Source organism: Sebastes umbrosus, chromosome 9 (assembly GCF_015220745.1).
Source record: "Sebastes umbrosus isolate fSebUmb1 chromosome 9, fSebUmb1.pri, whole genome shotgun sequence".
Classification (NCBI taxonomy): Eukaryota; Metazoa; Chordata; class Actinopteri; order Perciformes; family Sebastidae; genus Sebastes; species Sebastes umbrosus.
Window position 1 is genome coordinate 17694719 of NC_051277.1, and position 20872 is coordinate 17715590.

General features: G+C 45.1%; 1 protein-coding gene and 1 long non-coding RNA gene across 5 annotated transcripts in view; both read left to right on the forward strand.

Moving 5' to 3' along the window:
* The window catches only part of mid2 (midline 2), a 189306-nt gene that overhangs the window by 139954 nt on the left and 28480 nt on the right, over positions 1–20872 (forward strand). For all 4 annotated transcript variants that reach the window (XM_037780378.1, XM_037780376.1, XM_037780379.1 and 1 more), the window contains 4 exons: positions 1634–1741; positions 8300–8448; positions 9572–9699; positions 9938–10081. In XM_037780378.1, the coding sequence (XP_037636306.1) occupies positions 1634–1741; positions 8300–8448; positions 9572–9699; positions 9938–10081 (529 nt within the window). The remainder of the gene's footprint in view (positions 1–1633; positions 1742–8299; positions 8449–9571; positions 9700–9937; positions 10082–20872) is intronic.
* On the forward strand, positions 11698–15283 carry LOC119494481. Its single transcript, XR_005208223.1, has 3 exons — positions 11698–12081; positions 14867–14868; positions 15246–15283. It is a non-coding gene; the product is annotated as an uncharacterized LOC119494481 (long non-coding RNA).

The following is a 20872-nucleotide window of genomic DNA, read 5'->3' on the forward strand; positions in this document are numbered from 1 at the left end:
ACCAAACCCAGTCAGAGCAGTGAAAGGGTCTCTCCTCACAATGTATTCTCTTGTGTATTACTGTATTAGGTTTACCAGCTCGGCAGTCCTCTTGCTACAGTCAGTGCACTGCAGAAAACACTCACCAGTGCTTTTGTGACAACAAACACTATAGAATCTAGTGAAGCAGTTTAAGCAGCTGTGTTGTTTGTGAATTTTGGTGGCCTTGAGGCCATCCTTGATGGTGAGCCTCTATCTGATGCGTTAGTGGAATTCCTCCTCTCCAGCGTGGCTTTCCTGGATACTTCTGAAGCTGCCAGTTTGAGTGAAAGCTCCCCACAGTCATCGTGCTGGGTTGTAGAGTACATTCTGAAGTAAATCTGTGATTTCTCTGATGTTCTGAATTGGCTCCCGCAGACAAAATAATGATGACTCCTGTCACCACTGTGGCAGAGTGGCACTCACAATGTGTGACTGGCAACTTTGTGGCAACCTTATGTTAGATGGTACATCTTTATACCAATGTACAACAACATATCATATGTGGAAATCCTGATAAAGCACTCTTAGAGCAAACAAAGCAGTGATAAGGTTTCTCTCTGTGTGATGTGCAGTGGCCAATCAGAACACGTATCATTCAGATGAGCAATGTGGTTTCTCACTCACAAGTTTGTGTTTGCATCCCTTTAGATTGGTCATCAGCCATCAGTTCCTGAGTTGTTTTGGGTCAAATGTGTTTTGGTGTATAATTGTATTTACAACTGGCAAAACTGTTGGTAGCAGTTCAGCGCTCCAAATCAGCAAACACCCATAGCGTCTGAGTAACACACACACACACCCACACAAGTTTGAAGTCGCTGGCTGTTCATTTAGTGTTAGTCTGAGATGGTGAACTGACGATGAGTTGCCGTGGCAACTTTGGTCCTAAAATAATCACAGAATCTATTAAATCAGCGTGGCGGTGTAAGCAAAAATCTGTCAGTGAATTAATGAGTGTCTACACAGCGCTCTTTGCGGGAGCTTTTTTAATGAAGAGTTGAATATTCCAACAATCCTCAACATATTTCTTGTTCATAATGAGTGAAATAAACATGTTTTAGAAAAAAAAGGTGTAACTATGAATTTCATGCAGCATATTATGGGCTTTCTGGTATAATGAGATAGGGTTATGTACTAAAGGAGGTGGGATAAATCCAGAGTTTCGCTCCAGCAAGGAACAGAACATTTTAGAGAATGATAAATGATCACCTTCAATGCCCACTAAATGGGTGACTGTGAAACAACCAGTTTATCTACTGTATGCATTCCAGGGATGCCTGGATCAGTGTATGTGCACCGTAATGTAACATGATTTCTCGTCTTTCCAGAGTAAATTAAAGAGTTGTGAATCACTTATCTCAGGTGATTTCAATTTAGTTCTAATCCAGGAGCACATCATCTTGTTAGAGGTGGCTTTTCCTTGTGTGCAGAATGCATAATGAAATGGAAAAACACTGACATGCTCTGCATGTAATAATGATTAAGAATCGTCATGGATGCCGATCCAGAAATCTTACAAAAACTGGCATATATTGTTTTAAAATGTAACCACGTGATTTTGTGTGTGTGTGTAAGCAAGCCTCATGTTCACATGTGTACCTGTCTGTGTCTCCAGGTGAACACAGCCATGCATGAAGCCAAGCTGGTGGAGGAGTGTGATGAGCTCGTGGAGATCATCCGCCAGAGAAAACAGGTCATTGCTGTGAAGATCAAAGAATCCAAGGTAAAATATATTCCCAGGATGCCTTTATACTTTTTCATTTTTTGGCTCGAGAGAGATTTTACTACAAGCATATTTAAATTTGGGCTGGAATTATGAAGATGGGTGGTTTCAGTGAGTTAAAGCTACAATGACTGATTTTGGCCATTAAAACTGCAGATGGTAACCTTGAGAAAATATGCCATTTGCAAGATTTCAACGCGCCTGATAACAACCAACCACAGCCGAGCTGGTGCCAAGCAGTGTCTGGGCAGCTGTCAATCAATGCTCGCGAAACTCAGTCAAACTTGGCTTCGTTGATCAAATATGAATCAAGATTCTGTTACTGTAATGCCTATTTCTCATCACAAATGTTTTCAGAAACATCTTGTAGTATACTGTTTGGCTGTAAAATGAGAAAGATTGTGACCCGGCCGCCATATTAAAAACAGCTAAGCCAAAACCAAGCACTGCCGTTCGGCCGGAGCAAACTTTCTAATTTTACAGCTAAACAGTACACTACAAGATTTTTCTGAAAACATTTGAGGTGAGAAATAGTCACTGCAGTAACAGAATCTTAATTCATATTTGATCAGCGCTGCCTAGTTTGACCGTTTGATCAGAGTTTATGAGCTTCGGGAGTAGTGATTGACAACTCCTCAGCTCTGATTGGTTGTTTTCTTTTGACGATGGGAAATCTTCCAAGCACAGGACGACACCTAGGAAAACATTTTTTTTTTTCAGATTACCTGTCTCATGCACTACTGTCAGGATATAGTGACCATTTCATAAAAATAACTTTGGTGACACTAAACTATGTGTACATGAACCTTGAAACTAAAACAGTGAGCTAAAAGTGGCTAAACACCTCCATATAGATATGAAGATTAAGGATAATTCTCTGTATTGCAGTTAGGGCTGTCACAATATCATATTTTCACTACACGATTATTGTGGCAAAAAGAATTCATGATAATTTAAAGACAATAAATGAATCTCTAACTTCTTCTTCTAATCTGCCTCACTCAGTGAACCTTTATCTGACTGAAGTTTGTGAAAGCTAGACTCTAAGGCCTCGAACATGGCGCTGAAATATCAGTAGCCTAACTGTGCTGTGTATTGATAAATCCATGGTGCTGTCCGTGGTGCTGAAGTAGCCGACAAATTTGTAATTGCAACTTTATCTCTGAGGCTCTGTCCACACGTATACAGATATTTTTAAAAACAGATATTTTCCTCTACGTTTTGGCCTCTCGTCCACAAAAAAGGGATATTTTTGAAAACATCTTCTGAGGTGCAGATTTTTAAAAACCAACATGGGGCGCCCTGATAGCTCACCTACATTAGTAGAGCGTCCCATATATCAAGGCTGAGTCCTTACCGCAGTGACCTGAGGTTCAAATCCCACTTGTGGCCCTTTGCTGCATGTCATCCCCTCTCTCTCCCCCTTTCACAACTATCACTCTCTCGGTCAAATGAAGGCAACAAAAAGCCCAAAATTTGAAAAAAAAAATCACATTGTTTTATTCATAGTAATTCAATGCAGACAGTCACAACTCACTGCCATTTGAAGCAACCAAATTGCCAAATACATATTTAAGAAACTCTCCATCCACTGGTAGATACACTCTGGTTTTGTAACTTTTGTACAGGAGAATAAATATGAGAGCAGCAGCGCCGTGGACAGAATATATTCACCAGGTCTCTCAGCGCTGGGTTTTTTTTCTAAAGGCTGCCACTGCAGTTGCCCGCTTGTTTACCCAAATACACATCACATGGACGCTTTAGGAGAGATGGAAAAATAAGCGAGGAAAGAGAGCAGCAGCAGCGAAGGCCTCTTCCACATGGAGGCAGCCAGCCTGAATGCGTGTGGAAAGAATTTGAGATGGCAGCATTGTGAACTTGCTGCAGGACTTACTGTACAGACATCTAAGTGTGTGTGTGTGTGTGTGTGTGTGGACACGTGCCCATGTGTATATGGGTGGTTTGTTGCCCTATGAGCGCCAAGGGTTTCAGGACAGAGGCAAACTCTAAATCTCACCCTCCCAGAGGTGAGGTTTTAAGTGCTTGTGGAGGATCCTCTGAGGCAGCAAAAGAGCTTTGTCGAGAGATGAAAGATTTCCGAACACTGAACACAAGGACTGAACTAGGTGTGTGTGTGTGTGTGTGTGTGGATGAGAGGGAGAAAGTGTGTCAGAGTGTGTCCGCAGTGATTGCAGACAAAGAGCAGGGCTTGTTCTCCTGAGAGTCTGGGTCGGTAAAAGGCTGTCTAGTAGAGGGTAGCGGAGTGAAATGCAGGAGACGGAGGAAAGAGGGAAGTACACATAAAACACCGCAGGAGCACTTGATTGATGTCAGCCGGCGATGTGTTCATATTTGAGGCTGTTTAAGGGTCAAGAAAGATGAATGAAATGCACCTTGAGTAATTCAAATAATCACGGGTGTGTTGGAAATGGATGTTTGCCTGCGAGGCCAAAAGAGAGGAGACCACTAGAGGTCACGTAAACTTAGGTTGTTTCAGCAAACAAAAAAACATTGTTGTTCTGTTAAGAACAGCGTCGGAAAGGGAAGCGTTCAGAGGTGACTCTGCAGCAGAATAACAGGATTATGCAGGCGTGATCATGGTGAGCAGCGCTGTGCAAGGTGCTCCTCTCCACTCTCTCTAAGGAGACTCAGCCGTCATGCCTAATCTCAAACAAAACACACACTATTCCCATGTTCTGGGGAGTGCAAGAGCGTCCTTATCATGTGACTCTGCTTGTCCTCCACCCTTCTCTGCTTCTCATTCTGAAAACTATTTTAACTCCTTTAGGGCCTTGAGGATTAACAACTCAAATCTGTTTGGGGTTTGACTTGATTGCTAAAAGCAGCTGTTATTATTATAGTCACTTTACCTTCAGTTTACAAGGTTATGGCTGGAAGATTAGAAAACAACAGCATTTGTTTCAATAAGTAAAACCATCTGTCTATATTTACCTAACAATGAGCTCTTGTGGCTTTGCCAGTTATGACTGTTGTGTCTCAAAAGGAATGGCAGAAGTAGCGTGACATTATGGCACCAAAAGCCTCTTCGGGTGGAGGTCGCTGTCTGTAGATGGTGGGGTGTACAAAGCATGTGACTTTGACTGCTGTCCACATTTAGCGTCCTGCTTATATTCAAGGTTGGTTTTATATTAACCATAACCAGAATCTTTCCTGAAAATGACTTTAAAAGACCATAATAAAACATATTTACTGTAATAAATCATAAAATGACCATGATATGACATCAGAAGGAAACATGCCGAAAAAAATACTGGCTTCTCCGACAATAATACTACAGCCAGTATGTTCTCCTGGGGAGCGGACGGGCCACGGCTCCCATGTTTTGAATTTGGACTGCTGTTACCCATTTTAAACACTAGCTGTCAGTGCTTCATATTGTTCCTTTAAAGGACCAGTGTGTAGCAATTAGGGGGATCTATTGGCAGAAATGGAATATAATATTAATAAGTATGTTTTCTTTAGTGTCTAGTGTTTAGTGTTTCACCTGATAATAATAATCATGTTTTTGTTAACTTAGAATGAGCCGTTTATATCTACATAAGGGAGCGGGTCCTCTTAACGGTGTTTCTACAGTAGCCTAGAAGGGACAAACCAAACACTGTGAACTTTTCTTGCTTGGGCCGGAATCGATAACGTTACTCTCTGCCGTCGCCACCGCTCTCTCTCTTGCTTCATCACTCACTACACACACACACTCTACACACTGGCTCTGCTCCAAATGCCTCTGGAGAGGGATATTCGCATTTTCAGTTCAAAATAGCGGCAGCGCTATTATCGCAGTGCCATCCAGCGGTTATTGTCAAAAATGCAGAGTTTTACCTCTTTGCTTCTATTGTCTTTGTCTGAGGTCTATCTGTAGTGCTAAGTCTCAAACTGATTAGTGTTCAGTTAGTGTGTTTTCATGTGTATGTGTGTTTCCAACTTCAGTTATGTGTTGCATTTTGAATAGAAGTGTTTTCCCAATGATTGCAAGAGATTTCATTCTTGAACGTGTGTGTCTAATGTAAGAAAGAGTAGTGTAGTGTTTTGTAAGACGTGTGTTGCAGAATCACAAACAAAGTGCAAACAGAATATGTGTTTGTACTTTTGTTGCCTTTGTGTAAGGCTTGGTTAAGCATTCACTTTTCGTGTGTAAGCAATCGCAAAAAACTGTAAACTATGATTAGACTGTTTTATTTCGGCTTTAGATGAGAGCGTCTTTACACGCGGTGAGACACACACACACACACACACACACACACACACACACAAAGACCCTACCATATTGTCCATTATTCTGAGAGAGAGGGAGTAATCATCTCTAAAATTGTTTGCAGCACATGTTGCCAAATAATAACCCGTCCATTAAACCCGTCTCGCCTCTCCTCTTTGCGCGGTCAACAACCTGCTCAAATGTTGTTTCCAGTGACAACAGATTATGGTGGACTTGGTGGAAGAGCAGCTAAGACATCAGTTGAAAAATCCATTAAGTCGCCGGCTTACAGAGGCTTCTGAGCAGCACCAGCTTCACCCAGCAGTAGAAAGCGAGTGCACATTAGATACTGTTTTGATTATTTGAGAGCTTTTGATGACACGGTCTTAACCGATTGCCACCCAGTGTGTTTTTTTCTGAATTCTCATTTGCATAATTCAAGCCCTCGGAGCAAAAAAAAAATATGTTGCTGAAAATATAAACGACTAATCCTTTAAGGGCACTCATCATTTGATATGTGTCTGCTCTTTTTTGGTTTTATTTTAATGTTCAGAGATTCAAGTTGTTAGCTGTTTCTGAAAGTATGCTCTTTTTCAGACATGAAGCAACTTTATTGTTTGCCATTTAAAAGTTCACCGAGGTTTCATTTAATCATCGTCGCAGGGAGGCTCTCCATACTAAAGCTGGGATTCAATTGTACAGCTCACCTTTCATAGACGGTCTCGAGGCTCACAAGCAGCCTGTGTTGTTTTCTGGGGAGCGTTTCATCAGACTAAATTCATTTGAGGTATCAGGATATGAGCCGTTATGAAGATAAATGGATTACTTTAGTTCAAATGAGCAAAGAATGGCTTCCTTATGCTCAGTTGGAGATTATACAACAGTACATTACAAAACCCTGTGTGTACGTTTGTGTATAAAGAGTCTCAACTGACTGATTGACCTCCCTCTTGATTCACACAACAAAGTTGTTTGTAATGAACATGATTTGGGGCAAAAATCTGCAATTTCTTGCTTGTTTTTCAGTGCATCTACAGTCGTTTCTAGTTCATTTTGCAAATCTTTTTCTTAGTATTTTGCTCTTTAATAGACCAACGGACACATTTATGCTCTGATTGTTATTGAAATAACAATGCACCATGCTATTCACCTCTGCCCTTCTATTATACAACATGTTAATTAGGTCAATGTGAGAATAAAGAGCCAATGGCCTCGCTTCAACTTTGACCGCATAGGCAGGACTCTGTCCTCACGTCTGCATTCACTGTCTGTCACTGTGTTTCCCTGTCTATGTCTCTGCATTTACCTTCATCGCTTTGTCTATGAGCATGCTTCCACATGGAATCTAGACGTTTATTATTCAGGCTTTTCTCATACACCGTTTGTAGATATACCTACGAAAAGTAATGCACCGTAATTTGTATATATCCCACAAATTAATATGTATGTAATCCATGTAATCGTGAACCCGAAGTATGAAGAGCGACAAACGTCACGTAGGGACGAGGTCGGGGTGGATGGATCGGTCAAAAAACACCAGACTTTCGCCCCAGGAGACTGGTGTTCGTACCCCGTGTGAAACCAGAAGACAACGTTGATTTATTTGTCACGTAACTTCTGTAGTTATTTTAACCCAAACCACGTTTTTTTTTCCTAAACCTAACTAAGTGTTTTTTTTGCCTAAACCTAACCAAGTTTCCTGTGAAGATGGAAGTTTATTTTAAAAAGAGCGTATGCATGTAACGAGCAAAAATGACACATGTTGCTTGACATTCGTAGGAAAACACACAAAAAAAGAGGAAAAACTCTTTTTCGCAGATTTGTGAGAAGTTATTTTGGAGCATGGGTTCCCTTTTTGACTAGACTGAGTGTAGAAAGACGTAATGCAGATTATTTTTCCTCCTTTCATCAGTTCCACACATACGCTGTGATAATGCCATGTGCTCACTGCCTCTACAAGTTAAATTAATTACACATAATTCAAAGACTCCTCTGGCAAGATAGTGTCAAACACATTCTATATCTATCCAAGATCCCCGCAGAGGGTTGGTGTTTGCTTTAGTGTTGTAATAAAACTATATCGATTAGATCTACAATATGGCAACTTGTTGGTAGCAGGAATCCTCTCAGGGGTGCTACCAATGCTGACTTTATATCAGTATTTTAGAGCAATTTGGCAGCACAGCTTCATTATATTTTTTTCCGGAACATATTTTGTGGATTAGCGACTGTCACAATGATGAATGCCTCATATCAAGAGACCAGTTACCAAAACAACGATGTGTTCTTTCAAGAGTGTGTCGCAGCATACGTAGCAACACGGTTTGTATTTGTGTTTGTTACAGGTGATGAAACTACGCAAGCTGGCTCAGCAGATTGCAAACTGTCGCCAGTGTCTGGAGCGCTCCAGTGCCCTCATCACACAAGCCGAACAGAGCCTGAAGGAGAACGACCACGCCCGCTTCCTCCAGACCGCCCGAAATGTAGCAGAAAGGTGGGCGATGTAGTGCATAGACACACACACACACACACACATACAGTGAGGGGGTAAAGTGGCATAGTAAACTTTGCTTACATCAGTTGTTGTTTAGAGGTAATATTGTAGTTTTCAATTGTTGTTTTTCTACGGTATGCATATCAACAGGCTACAAGACACATGAGAATGCACTTAGACTATCAGTGGTAAGAAACAAAAATCCTAAAACCCCTGTCCTACAGTGAGTTTGCCTTTTTCCTTCTGTGAAATCCAATCTTGGAGGTCAAGGATGCTGGCGAAATCAGCATTATATCAAAACTCTTTAGCTCTAGCGATCAATGCCAGGCCTCTGGTGAAAATCATCAATCTTTTAAGAAGCCAGCGATGCGGTTTCTCTTTCCACCTGCATACTTCTGTAATACCTTCAACCCCCTCCTCCCACCACAGGCTGGCAGCTTTCTCTCACACAGACACAGGTCTGTGTAAAATCTGTAGCTAGCGTACAGTAGTATCTTTTTATTTGGCCCGGCCTCTGCTTTTCTTTCCAGCACCTAGCCGGGATGCTTTATTATTACCGACTGGTTTCTCTTCACTGAGGAATAAAAGTCTCATAGACGTAGCGTTGGTCTTTGCTCTGTCTGTAACCCTGCCAGCTCTGCGGTTCAGGCTGGCCCCGGCCACAGAAGGCTCACTGATGCTCAAAACAGAAGTAGGAACAAGTTTCCACAAAGCTGCACAGTGTCAATGTGTGTCTGTGTTTTTCTGTGTTTTGATGGATCTCTGGGTTAACATAGTGATAGTTTATGACGGGGCAGGTTGCAGATTGACGCTGTATATATTTCTATATTGTATTTTTCTTGAATTTTATATTATAATTCCTTCATTTTTTCATCCCCCCCATCCCCCTCTCTCTTTTTCCTCACAAACTACTACTGTCTGCCACCTCTCTCCTCTCTTGTCACCTCGCTTCCTTCACCTCTCTCCTCACATTTGTCCACCTCTTCATCACCTTTCATCTTTTCCCGCTCCTCCCCTCTTTTCTTCTTGTCACCTCTCTCCCGCGTCGTCTCGTCCCTCCTCTGCTCCTTCACCTCTCTGCCGTTCCCCCTGACATTTCCTTTCCCCCGCTCTTGCTCTAAAGGGTTGCCATGGCGACGGCCTCGTCCCAGGTACTCATCCCTGACGTCAACCTGAATGAGGCGTTTGACAACTTTGCCCTGGACTTTTCCAGAGAGAAGAAGATTCTCGAAGGACTAGATTACCTAACAGGTGAGAGCTGCGTCTGTCTGGTCTAAGATGGACATGCATTCTTTTTTATTTCTGTTTATATCTATTTAGATTACTTATTGTTATCGTTTCTGCTCCGCTGCATTTAAAGATGCACTTTACTTTATGCTAATCTTGAGGTGACACATCATTTCGATAAGAATTGCTTCTATATTAAATCAAACATGTACATTTTTGTTGTTTTTACTATAAATGATGTTGTTGTTTCCTCAACGCGTAGCTCCAAACCCGCCATCCATAAGAGACGAGCTGTGTACCGCCTCCCACGACACCATCACTGTTCACTGGACGTCAGAGGACGAGTTCAGCGTCACCTCCTACGAGCTGCAGTACACCATCTACACTGGGCAGACTAATTTCATCAGTGAGTCTGGTGCACACACATACTGTACAAACACACACACACACACACACACACACACAAGTATGGTGTTAAAGAAAATGAGATCTCTACTGTAGATCTCATGCACTCATTATCTGAGCCTGGCAGGAAGTTTATGTTCAATTGCGTCAGGAGATTTTTCTAGGATAGTTTTAATCAAGGTTTGGCGAGGGATCAAATTCTTTGTTGACCTGTGTTTAAATACCTTAACAGTGTAATTAAAAGAGAATTGCGAAATATTTGTTTTGTTTTTGAAGGGGTTTATTAAGGAAGTAATTTCTTAAAATATCAAACTTTGAGCTTTCAAAGAAACACTCCCATCCAGTCGCCAATAGAACCAATTGAGTAACACCGGTAATACATGATTCTAGCTGCACTATTGAAGGCTGCTAATATAGAGGCTCCTGCTAAATCATCAGAGCAAAATACCTGCATAGTAACTTCAAAGGTTAGAGATCAATGGATCTCTCTGGCATCAATAGCGTTTTAATCATCAAGAGTGTTTTTATCAAACGCTGTCAAATTTAAAGACATTTTAAAGTGAGACTTTTGAGAGAAGAAGCAACACAATCTTCCTCTTAAAAAGGAAAAGTTGTATTCATAAATAATAAAACACAATCAGAGGTTTTGCTGCTACTGCTTCACTAGGTGCTAGTATGACCACTAGCTTATGGTGACTAATGTTAGTAAGATGTTGCCGTATAACTGACATTACTTAGCTTTATGACTTTCTGACTCTCCCGTATTTGTGGCACAGATAGGGGCCGTTCACATGTTGTGGCTAAAAATGGGTGGAAAACGCCAGCCGTGCCACTCTCATCCTTTTATCCAAGGTGCTTCTGAGGTTGCGCTACTGTTGCGCCTGCCCGTTACTAAGCAATCAAAACCTGTGCGCTGCGATGATGATGATGATGAAGTAATCATCATCATCATCATCACTAATAGTGGTAATTTAGCAGTAAACCTCACTGACTAAACTAAAGTCAGTCAAAACAGAGATAGATGGATTTCCAGCACCGTAATTCCCTCAGAGTAGCTTTACTGCTCGATTTGTCATCTTCAGTTTGGCTCACCTTTCAACCGGATGTTGAACAGAAAGGGTGAAGCATGTTAAATAGTCCGTGGGGCGAATGTACAGCTCTGGGTAGCCCTGCACTAAAATGATTAAATTCTCCTCCATATATTTACTGTAGACTGATATTTACGGAAGAAAGAAAAGATATCTGCCGGCTGTGATTGGTTGTTCCTCGTCGCTGTATGTGGTGCACACTGCAGCCTTTTAAAAGTTGAACTATTTTTATCTCGGGGCGCAGCCGTCGCTCCCTGAAAAATAGGCGCTTGGGAACGCTCGCGCACCGCGATGGCGTCGCTCTTGTTTCTGAGCAAACCTTCCGCACGTCTACATTGACAACAGAGGATTTGAGGGCGCAAAAAACGCAGCAAGTGAACGCCCCATTATGCTACATTTTAGCTTTCATGGCTGCTTTTCAGCAAAACACAGTCAATTTAAGTCAATTGAAAGTGGGTTCTTTTGACTAACAAATGCACACAAATACAGTCTTAACACATGAGTACAAATATGGGAGAAGGCAGTTCTATTTCGTTCTTCCTGACTGCCAGAGGCAGTGTTTAACACTGGATGTTATCCATCTCGCGCACGCGCAGGTCGAGTATTTAATATCAACAAAGTCACATGTGACCTGGGATGACGTAGTTTATATAAGCCCACGTCATCATCAGAGATGTCCCCTTGAATCTTCTCGCGGCAGGTAATCCGCGAATGCAGGTTGATTAAAGAGATAAGCCGTTGACTTTTCGCTGGAAGCCCTGCAACCGCATGGTTGGAGCTACGGTTTCGTCCTCCAAGGGCTGCGATTAGTTAATCACGGCTACACTCTAACACTTTAGACGCTGTAACACCGGTGTTTTCGCCGGTTCAATTCAGCGAGGCTAACGACAGGTGAGCTAGGATAACAAGGTGAGTATATCCTCCCGTCGTTAGAGTTTAAGTTACGTTTGTTGATAGGAGTCTGTTTTCGGTCTCCTTTATTGTTTATTGCCGCCGAGCTAAGTGTTTGCGCTACAGTATCGGCGAGCCTCCGTCGGACAACGAGCCCCGTTAGGCTGTTGTCGGCTAATTCATTTCCTTTTACAGTGTGTATTGCTCAGCAGCGAGTGATTTCGCTCGTTAAAGCAGACATCTCCTTTGTTGATAGATAGAGCGACCGCTCCCCAGTAAGTGATTTCGCTTGTGGGTTAACTTATTTTGTGGCTGCTGTTAATGGGGAAGTTATTATCTCCCCTGTCTTTTGTATAATAACAGTCCTAGTTCAAAGCTAGTGTCTAGTTACTGAGACAGTTTGCTGTTAAGCAAATTGATGTAATTTTTTTTCTCTCTGTTACTAGAGAGTGCTTTCACTCCAGTGTAACCAATGATTTGCATAACTAAGTAAACACATTATATTAGTAAGATAAATACATTATTTAATTAAATATAAGAGTATAAAATTAATACTAAGAATTATTATAAATATCAGCAGCACCATGTTAGGTGAGCATGTTTGCCGTGCCTGCATGGCTCCACTGCTAGCTACTGATGGCCATGATGAATGCCCCACATGCCTCGGTGTTGTACACCTGAGGGAGGGGCTGTCCGACAGTCAGTGCATGAATTGTAGTTTTATGCCACGGGAGCTGAAGATAGCTCGATTAGCTGAGCTAGAAGAGCAGCTCGAGTTCCAGTTGCCCCTATCGGGTGTACCTTCAAATGCACGGAGTGGGCGGAGACGCGCCCCACCTAAGGGGGCCCCACCTACAAAAAAGGCACGGAAAGTGGACTGTTTGGCAACTAAGGTCGACACGCTAACATCAGAGTTTGCTGAGATTAAAGCGCTGCTCCTTAACCTTCAGCCAGGCAGGGTGAACGCAACCCAGAATGACAGCCCGCAGGCTATGACACCTACCCCACTGAGATGGGATGAGGATGCCCTGTCTACGAGGGCTTCCTGTAGCCAGTTCTGTGAGGACCGGCCTGGACAGGGAGAGCTAGTAGCCTCCTCCCACGCTTCTGACACCTGTTCCCAGCAGTCAGGAAGTGGGTCCAGGGCAGACTCAGAGTCTGCTCCAGCGACAGTTAAGCCAGTGGTCCGTATGGCTCTGGCACGCTTAGGCTTGGATGAGACCCCGACTGCGGGCACCTCATCCAGTGCATTTTTTAGGTGGGCCCCGCCCCTGGCGGGTTTCTCTGTTCCACCCTCCCAGCCATACATTGAGGAGCTCCACAAATGCTGGCCAGACCCGAAATCGCTTTCCCACCACACCACTGACGGCAGGGCCTTAGCTTCAATGCAGAACGCTGACACTTACGGACTGGGTAAGATGCCAGCAGTGGAGCCATCTATTGCCGCCCTTATTGTGTCTCCCAATGAGGTCTTGAGGCCTGATGCTCGCTGTCCCAGGCCCCAGTGTCGCATCACAGACGACTTTCTAGTCAAGGCTTATGAAACAGCGGCACGCATGGGCCGTCTTGGAAACTCTCTTTCCCACCTGATACTATCCTTGTCCCAGTCCCTGCAAGCTGCTGGCGTGGATGCTTCCGTCCAGAGCCTCAGTGATGCATCCCTGCAGGCGTTCGGTCTTATCACAAGGGAGCTTGGCAGACTAATGTCGACCCTTACGCTGACTCGCCGGCAGGTATGGCTGGCCCAATCTCCGCTTTCGGAGCCGGGCCGGAGAGCCCTCCGCACTCTCCCCGTGGTTCCGGGGGAGCTGTTTGGCCCAGCAGCACAGCAGGCCTTGGAGCGGGGAATCCAGGCGAACCAGACTCGGCAGCAGTTTGCTAGCTTCCGGGAACCTACGCCTTTATTGCGACAGCGGCCCCCACAGGGTGGTGGTACCAGTCGCCCTCGGCTTCCAGCTCGTCCTGATACGTACCCGAGGACCTCGCAGGCTCCGGCACGGCCGGTGCCTCAAGCGAGAAGGGGTCGGGGGTCAGGGTATCGCCCCCCCAGGTACCCAAAGGGCCAGAGGGGAAGATCCTGATGCCCCGGGGCCGGCAGTCGGACGCTTCTCCCAGCAGCAACTCAGCTGCTGGGAAAGCAGCACTTCAGACCCTTGGGTGGTGGCTACGCTTTCCCAAGGGTACAATCTCCAATTCCGACGCCGGCCCCCAGTTTTCAGTGGGATCAGACTGACCACGGTCAGAGATCCCACAAAGTCCCAGGCACTCAGACAAGAAATATCCACCCTCCTGGGGAAGGGTGCCATCGAAGAGCTGGGGCAAGAGACACAGCAAGGTGGGTTTTACTCAGTTTATTTTCTGATTCCAAAGAGAGAGGGTGGGTTTCGCCCTATACTGGACTTACGAGGGCTGAACACATTTCTGAAGGTGTTGCCCTTCCACATGCTGAGTACAGCAGATGTGCTCCAAAACGTGACACGGCACAGTTGGTTCACATCCATCGATTTGAAGGACGCATACTTTCACGTCCCAATAGCACTATCTCACAGGCAGTACCTGCGCTTCGCATTCGAAGGCAAGGCCTTCCAATTCAAGGTGCTCCCATTTGGTCTTTCCCTTGCCCCACGGGTCTTCACAAGGTGCATGAGGGCGGCACTCGCCCCAATGCAGGCCAGGGGTATGCTTATCCTCCCATACCTGGACGATTGGCTAATTTGTGCTCTGACCAGGGAACAGGCAGAGCGGGACACTGCGTCCCTTCTGCATCACGTGACGAGGTTGGGCCTTACCGTCAACCATGCCAAGAGTTGTCTCATACCCAGCCAAAGGGTAGTGTTCATTGGTTTAACTCTGGACTCCCGCCATATGCTGGCCTTCCCAACACCAAGACGAGTAAACGCCATACTCCAGCTCCTCCTCCGGTTCCGGAAGAACAGGAGGTTGAGGTACAGCCTGTTTCTCAGGCTGTTAGGTATGTTGACGTCAGTAACATCAGTAGTGCCACTGGGCCTCCTGTACTTACGGCCATTCCAAATTTGGATCAATTGTCTCCAATTAGATCCAAAGTCCCACAGATCCAAGAGAGTCAGGGTGTCCAGCCGATGCCTCCTTGCATTGCGGCCATGGAGAGCCGGGGCATATCTGGCCAGGGGCATCTCATTGGGTTCGATTCCCTCACGTCGCGAGGTGGTGGTGACCGATGCTTCGCCCTCCGGCTGGGGGGCAGTATGGCAGCACAGAGCGATAAGGGGGCTCTGGACAGCACAGGAAGCGGCGGAGCACATAAATGTGCTCGAGCTCCGTGCTATATATTTGGCACTTCGCAAATTCCTACCACATTTGAGAGGCAGGCATGTTGTTGTACGGTCCGACAACAAGTCAGCTGTCTACCATGTAAACCGGCAAGGGGGCACCAGATCAACCCGGTTGCTACAGGTGGCATGGAGACTTCTGGTATGGGCTTTCCCTTGTTTTTCCAGCCTCAGGGCCATGTATCTGCCAGGGCCACAGAATGTGGTGGCAGACTTTCTCTCCCGCCAGAAACCCCCCGCGGGCGAGTGGAGGCTCCACCCAGAGGTGGTAGAGGAGATATGGCGCAAATATGGCGCAGCAGAGGTGGACCTGTTTGCCTCAGAAGCCTCAACGCACTGCCCTCTTTGGTTCTCCCTGACGGAGACAGCATGCCCGTTGGGACAGGATGCCCTGGCACACCCATGGCCAGATTGCCTCCTCTATGCCTTCCCACCATTCCCACTGATAGCAGTAACGCTACACAGAATACAGCACGGCAACAACAGACTCCTGTTGGTCGCCCCAAACTGGCCGGGGAGACCCTGGTTTCCAGGGATGCACAGGCTTCTGGACGGAGTTCCATGGTGCCTGCCCAAGAGGCAAGACTTGCTCTCACAGCTGGGGGGCCGCATCTGGCATCCGAACCCGGATCGCCTACAGCTTTGGGTATGGCCCCTGAGGAGCCGGACCCACTCCTAAGGGTATGTGACCAGGCGGTAATTCAAACCATTTCTGACTCAAGAGCACCCTCCACCAGGGCACTGTATGCCAACAGGTGGAAAATATTCTCAGAGTGGTGTAAAGTTCATGAGGAGATACCTCAGAGTGCCTCTGTGCCAATAATACTGAGATTTTTGCAGTCTTTGCTGGAGAAGAAACTCTCTCCTTCTACCTTGAAGGTCTATGTAGCTGCTATTTCAGCCGGGCATGTCAGAGTGGATAACCAGACCGTGGGGTCTCACACTCTGGTGACCCGATTTCTTAAAGGAGCCCAGCGGCGGAACCCCCCGCAGGCTGTCAAGGTTCCCTCGTGGGAACTGCCTCTGGTGCTAGAAGCCCTTTGTCTCCCCCCCTTCGAGCCTCTGGATCAGTCGGGGCTGGAGTGGTCTTCAGTAAAGGTTGCTTTCCTTTTGGCGATGGCATCAGCAAAACGTGTGAGTGAACTTCACGCCTTGTCAGTGAGTGAAACGTGTATTCGCTGGAACTCGGATGGCACAGGGGTAGCACTTTGGCCTAACCCATCATTTTTCCCGAAGAGGTTGGCTGCGGCCCACTCTAATCAGGTCATTGAGCTGGCAGCTTATGACCCTTCATGCCTACAGGGTGAAGATGCTAAGTCAGCAGAACTGCTCTGCCCAGTGAGGGCCTTAAGGCATTATATACAGGTGACTGCGAGCTTTCGCCGCTCTGATAGTCTGTTTGTCTGCTATGGGGGCCATAGGAAAGGGCACACCCTGTCCAAGCAGAGGCTTTCCAGGTGGATTGTTCAGGCCATTGAGGAAGCATACAGGTCAAAAGGACTGCCTTTACCTCTTAATATCAGAGGCCACTCCACCAGGAGTGTCTCCACTTCCTGGGCAGCACTACGGGGGATCCCCCTAAGTGATATCTGCGCTGCGGCCAGCTGGGCTACTCCATGCACCTTTGCCCGTTTTTACAGGGTCAATGTTGCTGCTCCCCATGCAGTAGCATCGGTGGTCTTTCAGGAATCCACAGGCCGTTCCCGGTGAGGTGGGTTTTCCTCGTGACTACGTTGGTAGTCGTCATCCAGTGTTAAACACTGCCTCTGGCAGTCAGGAAGAACGAAATAGAACGAGAGTTACGTATGTAACTACGGTTCTATGAGTTCTGGATGACTGCCAGAGTTGGCTGTCACTCGGAATCTTGGCGAGAAGATTCTGGAGGGACATCTCTGATGATGACGTGGGCTTATATAAACTACGTCATCCCAGGTCACATGTGACTTTGTTGATATTAAATACTCGACCTGCGCGTGCGCGAGATGGATAACATCCAGTGTTAAACACTGCCTCTGGCAGTCATCCAGAACTCATAGAACCGTAGTTACATACGTAACTCTCGTTTTATTAGTAGCATTCACTATAATAAGAGTCCTTCAGGTACTATCATGCAAAGATACATATCTGCACCTACACACACACACACACTCATGCACAAGCCCAAAAGAAACACACCATACGCGCTGACCTCTCTGCAGTTACAAAGCGAATTAAACTGGAGCACCACAATAGTTTCAGCGTTGCTCGGTTTTATTTTCATGTGTTCAATATTTTATACAAACTGTGTTGCATAACCCAGATTTTCTGTCCAACTTTAGTCTTTTTGGTGCTCCGTGTATCTGTGGAGAGATCGAGCTGAGTTATCAAGACTTCTTGTTATAAAAATAGGACGTACGGTACATAGCACGAGGGGATGCTTGGAGTAGATTCACTATTTAGTACGTGCTTTCTGTTCAAGCTGTGTGAAAAGCCTGCAGAAGAGAAGAGATGGGAATATGAAATCACACTGCTGCCCTTTTTTGACCTCTTGCACTTCTCCCTATACCAAAGCTTCTCTTTGTCTCAGGCTTTATTTATATTCGGGATATTTTGCAAGCATTTTGGATCTGCCCGTAGAGTTAAAGTCTCAAATGTGCTCTTACATTGTCTAATTTGCCTCATTAATCCATCCCTAACACTGACATGGTAACGGTCTTTCATTGCTTATCTTGTTACATATGTAATTAGTAAAGCTGCACCATATAGAGCTGAAGGCATTGTAATATTTAGGAGCAAGTGATTAGCTTTCGGCGCAGATTTCGTATCCAATATCACCACCATGACCGTGGCTGTCTATTATTATCTATATATAGTTGTGCTCAAAGTGCTGCCGTTTAGGGGGAGAGGGCCCGCACACTTCGAAGTAGCCTACGTCTACACTCGCACACACATAGGATGAGGAGAGGAGACGCCACAGAGGCCACAGACGCCACAATCACAGTGTGCACCGTGATTTATCTGGTCACAGTGGGCACGCCAGAGACCGGAGGAGGGCTGAGATGACGCTGCAGGTTGATCAATACAGAATGCCTGGGAGCCTTACTTCATTATATTCCATTATATTTTGAATTGTCACCTGTCGCCTGAATTCAGTTTGTGTACGCGTGTTGTGAAGCCGCCTATGTAGATGCATCTTATTATCTGAATAATGACCTTAGGCGGCTGTGGCTCAGAGGGTAGAGCAGGTCGTCCACCAATTGGAAGGTCAGTGGTTCGATCCCCGGCTGCTCCGGGTCACATGTCGGTGTGTCTTTGAGCAAGACACTTAACCCCAAATTGCTCCCGAAGGCATAGCCATCGGTGTGTGAATGAGTATTTAGATTAGATCCTGATGGCACCTTGTATGGCAGCCTGGTGAATGCTGACATGTAGTGTAAAGCGCTTTGAGTGGTCGGAAGACTAGAAAAGCGCTATATAAATGCAAGTCCATTTACCATTTATCTTTAAATAGCAGGAAAATACTGCACTAGACTTTAAACCAGGTTTTTCTTGGTCAATGGCGCAATTCGCTTTGTGTCGCCACAAGATGTGTCAACAAAGCACCTGACCACATCTCAATTTAAGACCAATACACCCATAGGTGCACAGATAGGCGCAAGTGCACTTGCTACTTACCACCAACGTGGGCACTGGGAGTAAAAATGACAACTGCATTGGTCTGAAACTAGCAATGACACTTTGCACCAGATGTAAGATTGGGCCCTAACTATCTTGAAATTCAAAGTTCTAATATTCTTGGACAGGATTTACCAACTATCTGGCGCCCATAATCAGCATTACAGCTGATTGTCTATCATTACATAAATGAAGGGACAGAAAGGCCGCTGTGGAGGAGGAGAGGAACAGGTGAGAATCCGAGTGGATAATGGTTACATATGGGAGGTGAGAATTACCACTTGCTGATATGAGGAGGATATGATTAATGTACATAAGCGTGCATGTGCACACACACCTGTGCCGCTCCACTTTCCCTCCCCTCTTCGGTCCTTTCATCATCTCCTCTCCTCCTCTCTGTGTCAGCCTGACATTTCTCCATCTACCCAGGCAACTCAAGTGCCCCAGCCATTTGAAACATCAGGATACATTTCAGCTGTGATAGACTGAGTGACTCAGATATTCAGCGGCGTGCTGCCTCCGAGTCCTCAGAGATTCACAGGAGAAACTGAGAAAGAGAGAAACCCATTTAGCCTGCCATGCCACTTGAGTTTTTACCGTAGCATTTTTTTCTAAAACTTTGTGTGGCTAAATGCTCCCACTTGAGCGCCATCCGTTTTTTTTCCCCTGGCCTCATCCTCAGCCTTGGAGGGGGTCTTGTGAACCCTGCCTCTGCAGGATCATCCAAGCACAGCAGCAGAAAATAGAATCAGCAAGTGAAACCAAATACCATGGAGAAAAGTAAGCGGTGTCAAAAAGCCAAATATGAATGCAAGTAAAGATGTCTGCTGTAGTAGTGTAGCTGCTACCTGCAAGTCACAGTGTCTGCTGTTATTGACCCATTAGTTTATCTGCCAGCCGACATCTCCTTATACTATCCACTTATACATCCACTCCACTGAAAATATGATTTTTTTTACTATTATAGTCAGTCAACTTTTACTTTATGCTGTTGATTGCCTGAGATGTCAGGGATCGAGAGAACAAGGGAGAAATTAAAACGGTGTAATTGCTGATTAATTAATCTAGAAATAGAATAGTACAGGATTTCCTTTTGAGCCTTCAGTGTTGATTCCCTTGATGCCGTTTCATTTATGTCAGACAGTGACGCTGATTTAAACACTATTAAGTGCTACATCTTAATCGTTTCATCAATAACAAACACTAAAATATAATGATGCTCATAAATGATACGTCACTTTTTGCTCATAAAGATTTAATCCAATGTTGGAATTGATCTCAGGGTTACTTTTCAGCATATACCCTTTTCCACCTCTGAGACCCGTGGGATCGTTGGCAATCCCGACCGACTTTGACGTCTTTCAGCGGCTGTAGAAGGCTCAGGTGAAGATACTGGCATCATATGAAACTAGAAGACCTAAAGAATCCATTGGTACCAACCATGTCATACTAGCTTGCCGGGATGGAGGCTAAATAACACTGAAAATTTAGGCTAAATTTGGTGAGGAAAAACTGGCATGGCCATTTTCAAAGGGGTCTCTTGACCTCTGACCTCAAGATATGTGAATGAAAATGGGTTCTATGGGTACCCACGAGTCTCAGATATGCTCTCTTTATGATAATCCCTGGTTGGTACCAATGGATTCCTTGGGTTTTCTAGTGTCATATGATGCCAGTATCTACACTCTAGCTCTAAAACTGAGCCCGCTACAACCTTAAAAATTGCAAGTTGCGTTAATGCGTTAAAGAAATTAGTGGCGTTAAAACAAATTTGCGTTAACGTGTTATTATCGCATTAACTTTGACAGCCCTAGTGATGATGTTAGTCTGTTTGTTTGGATTAAACAA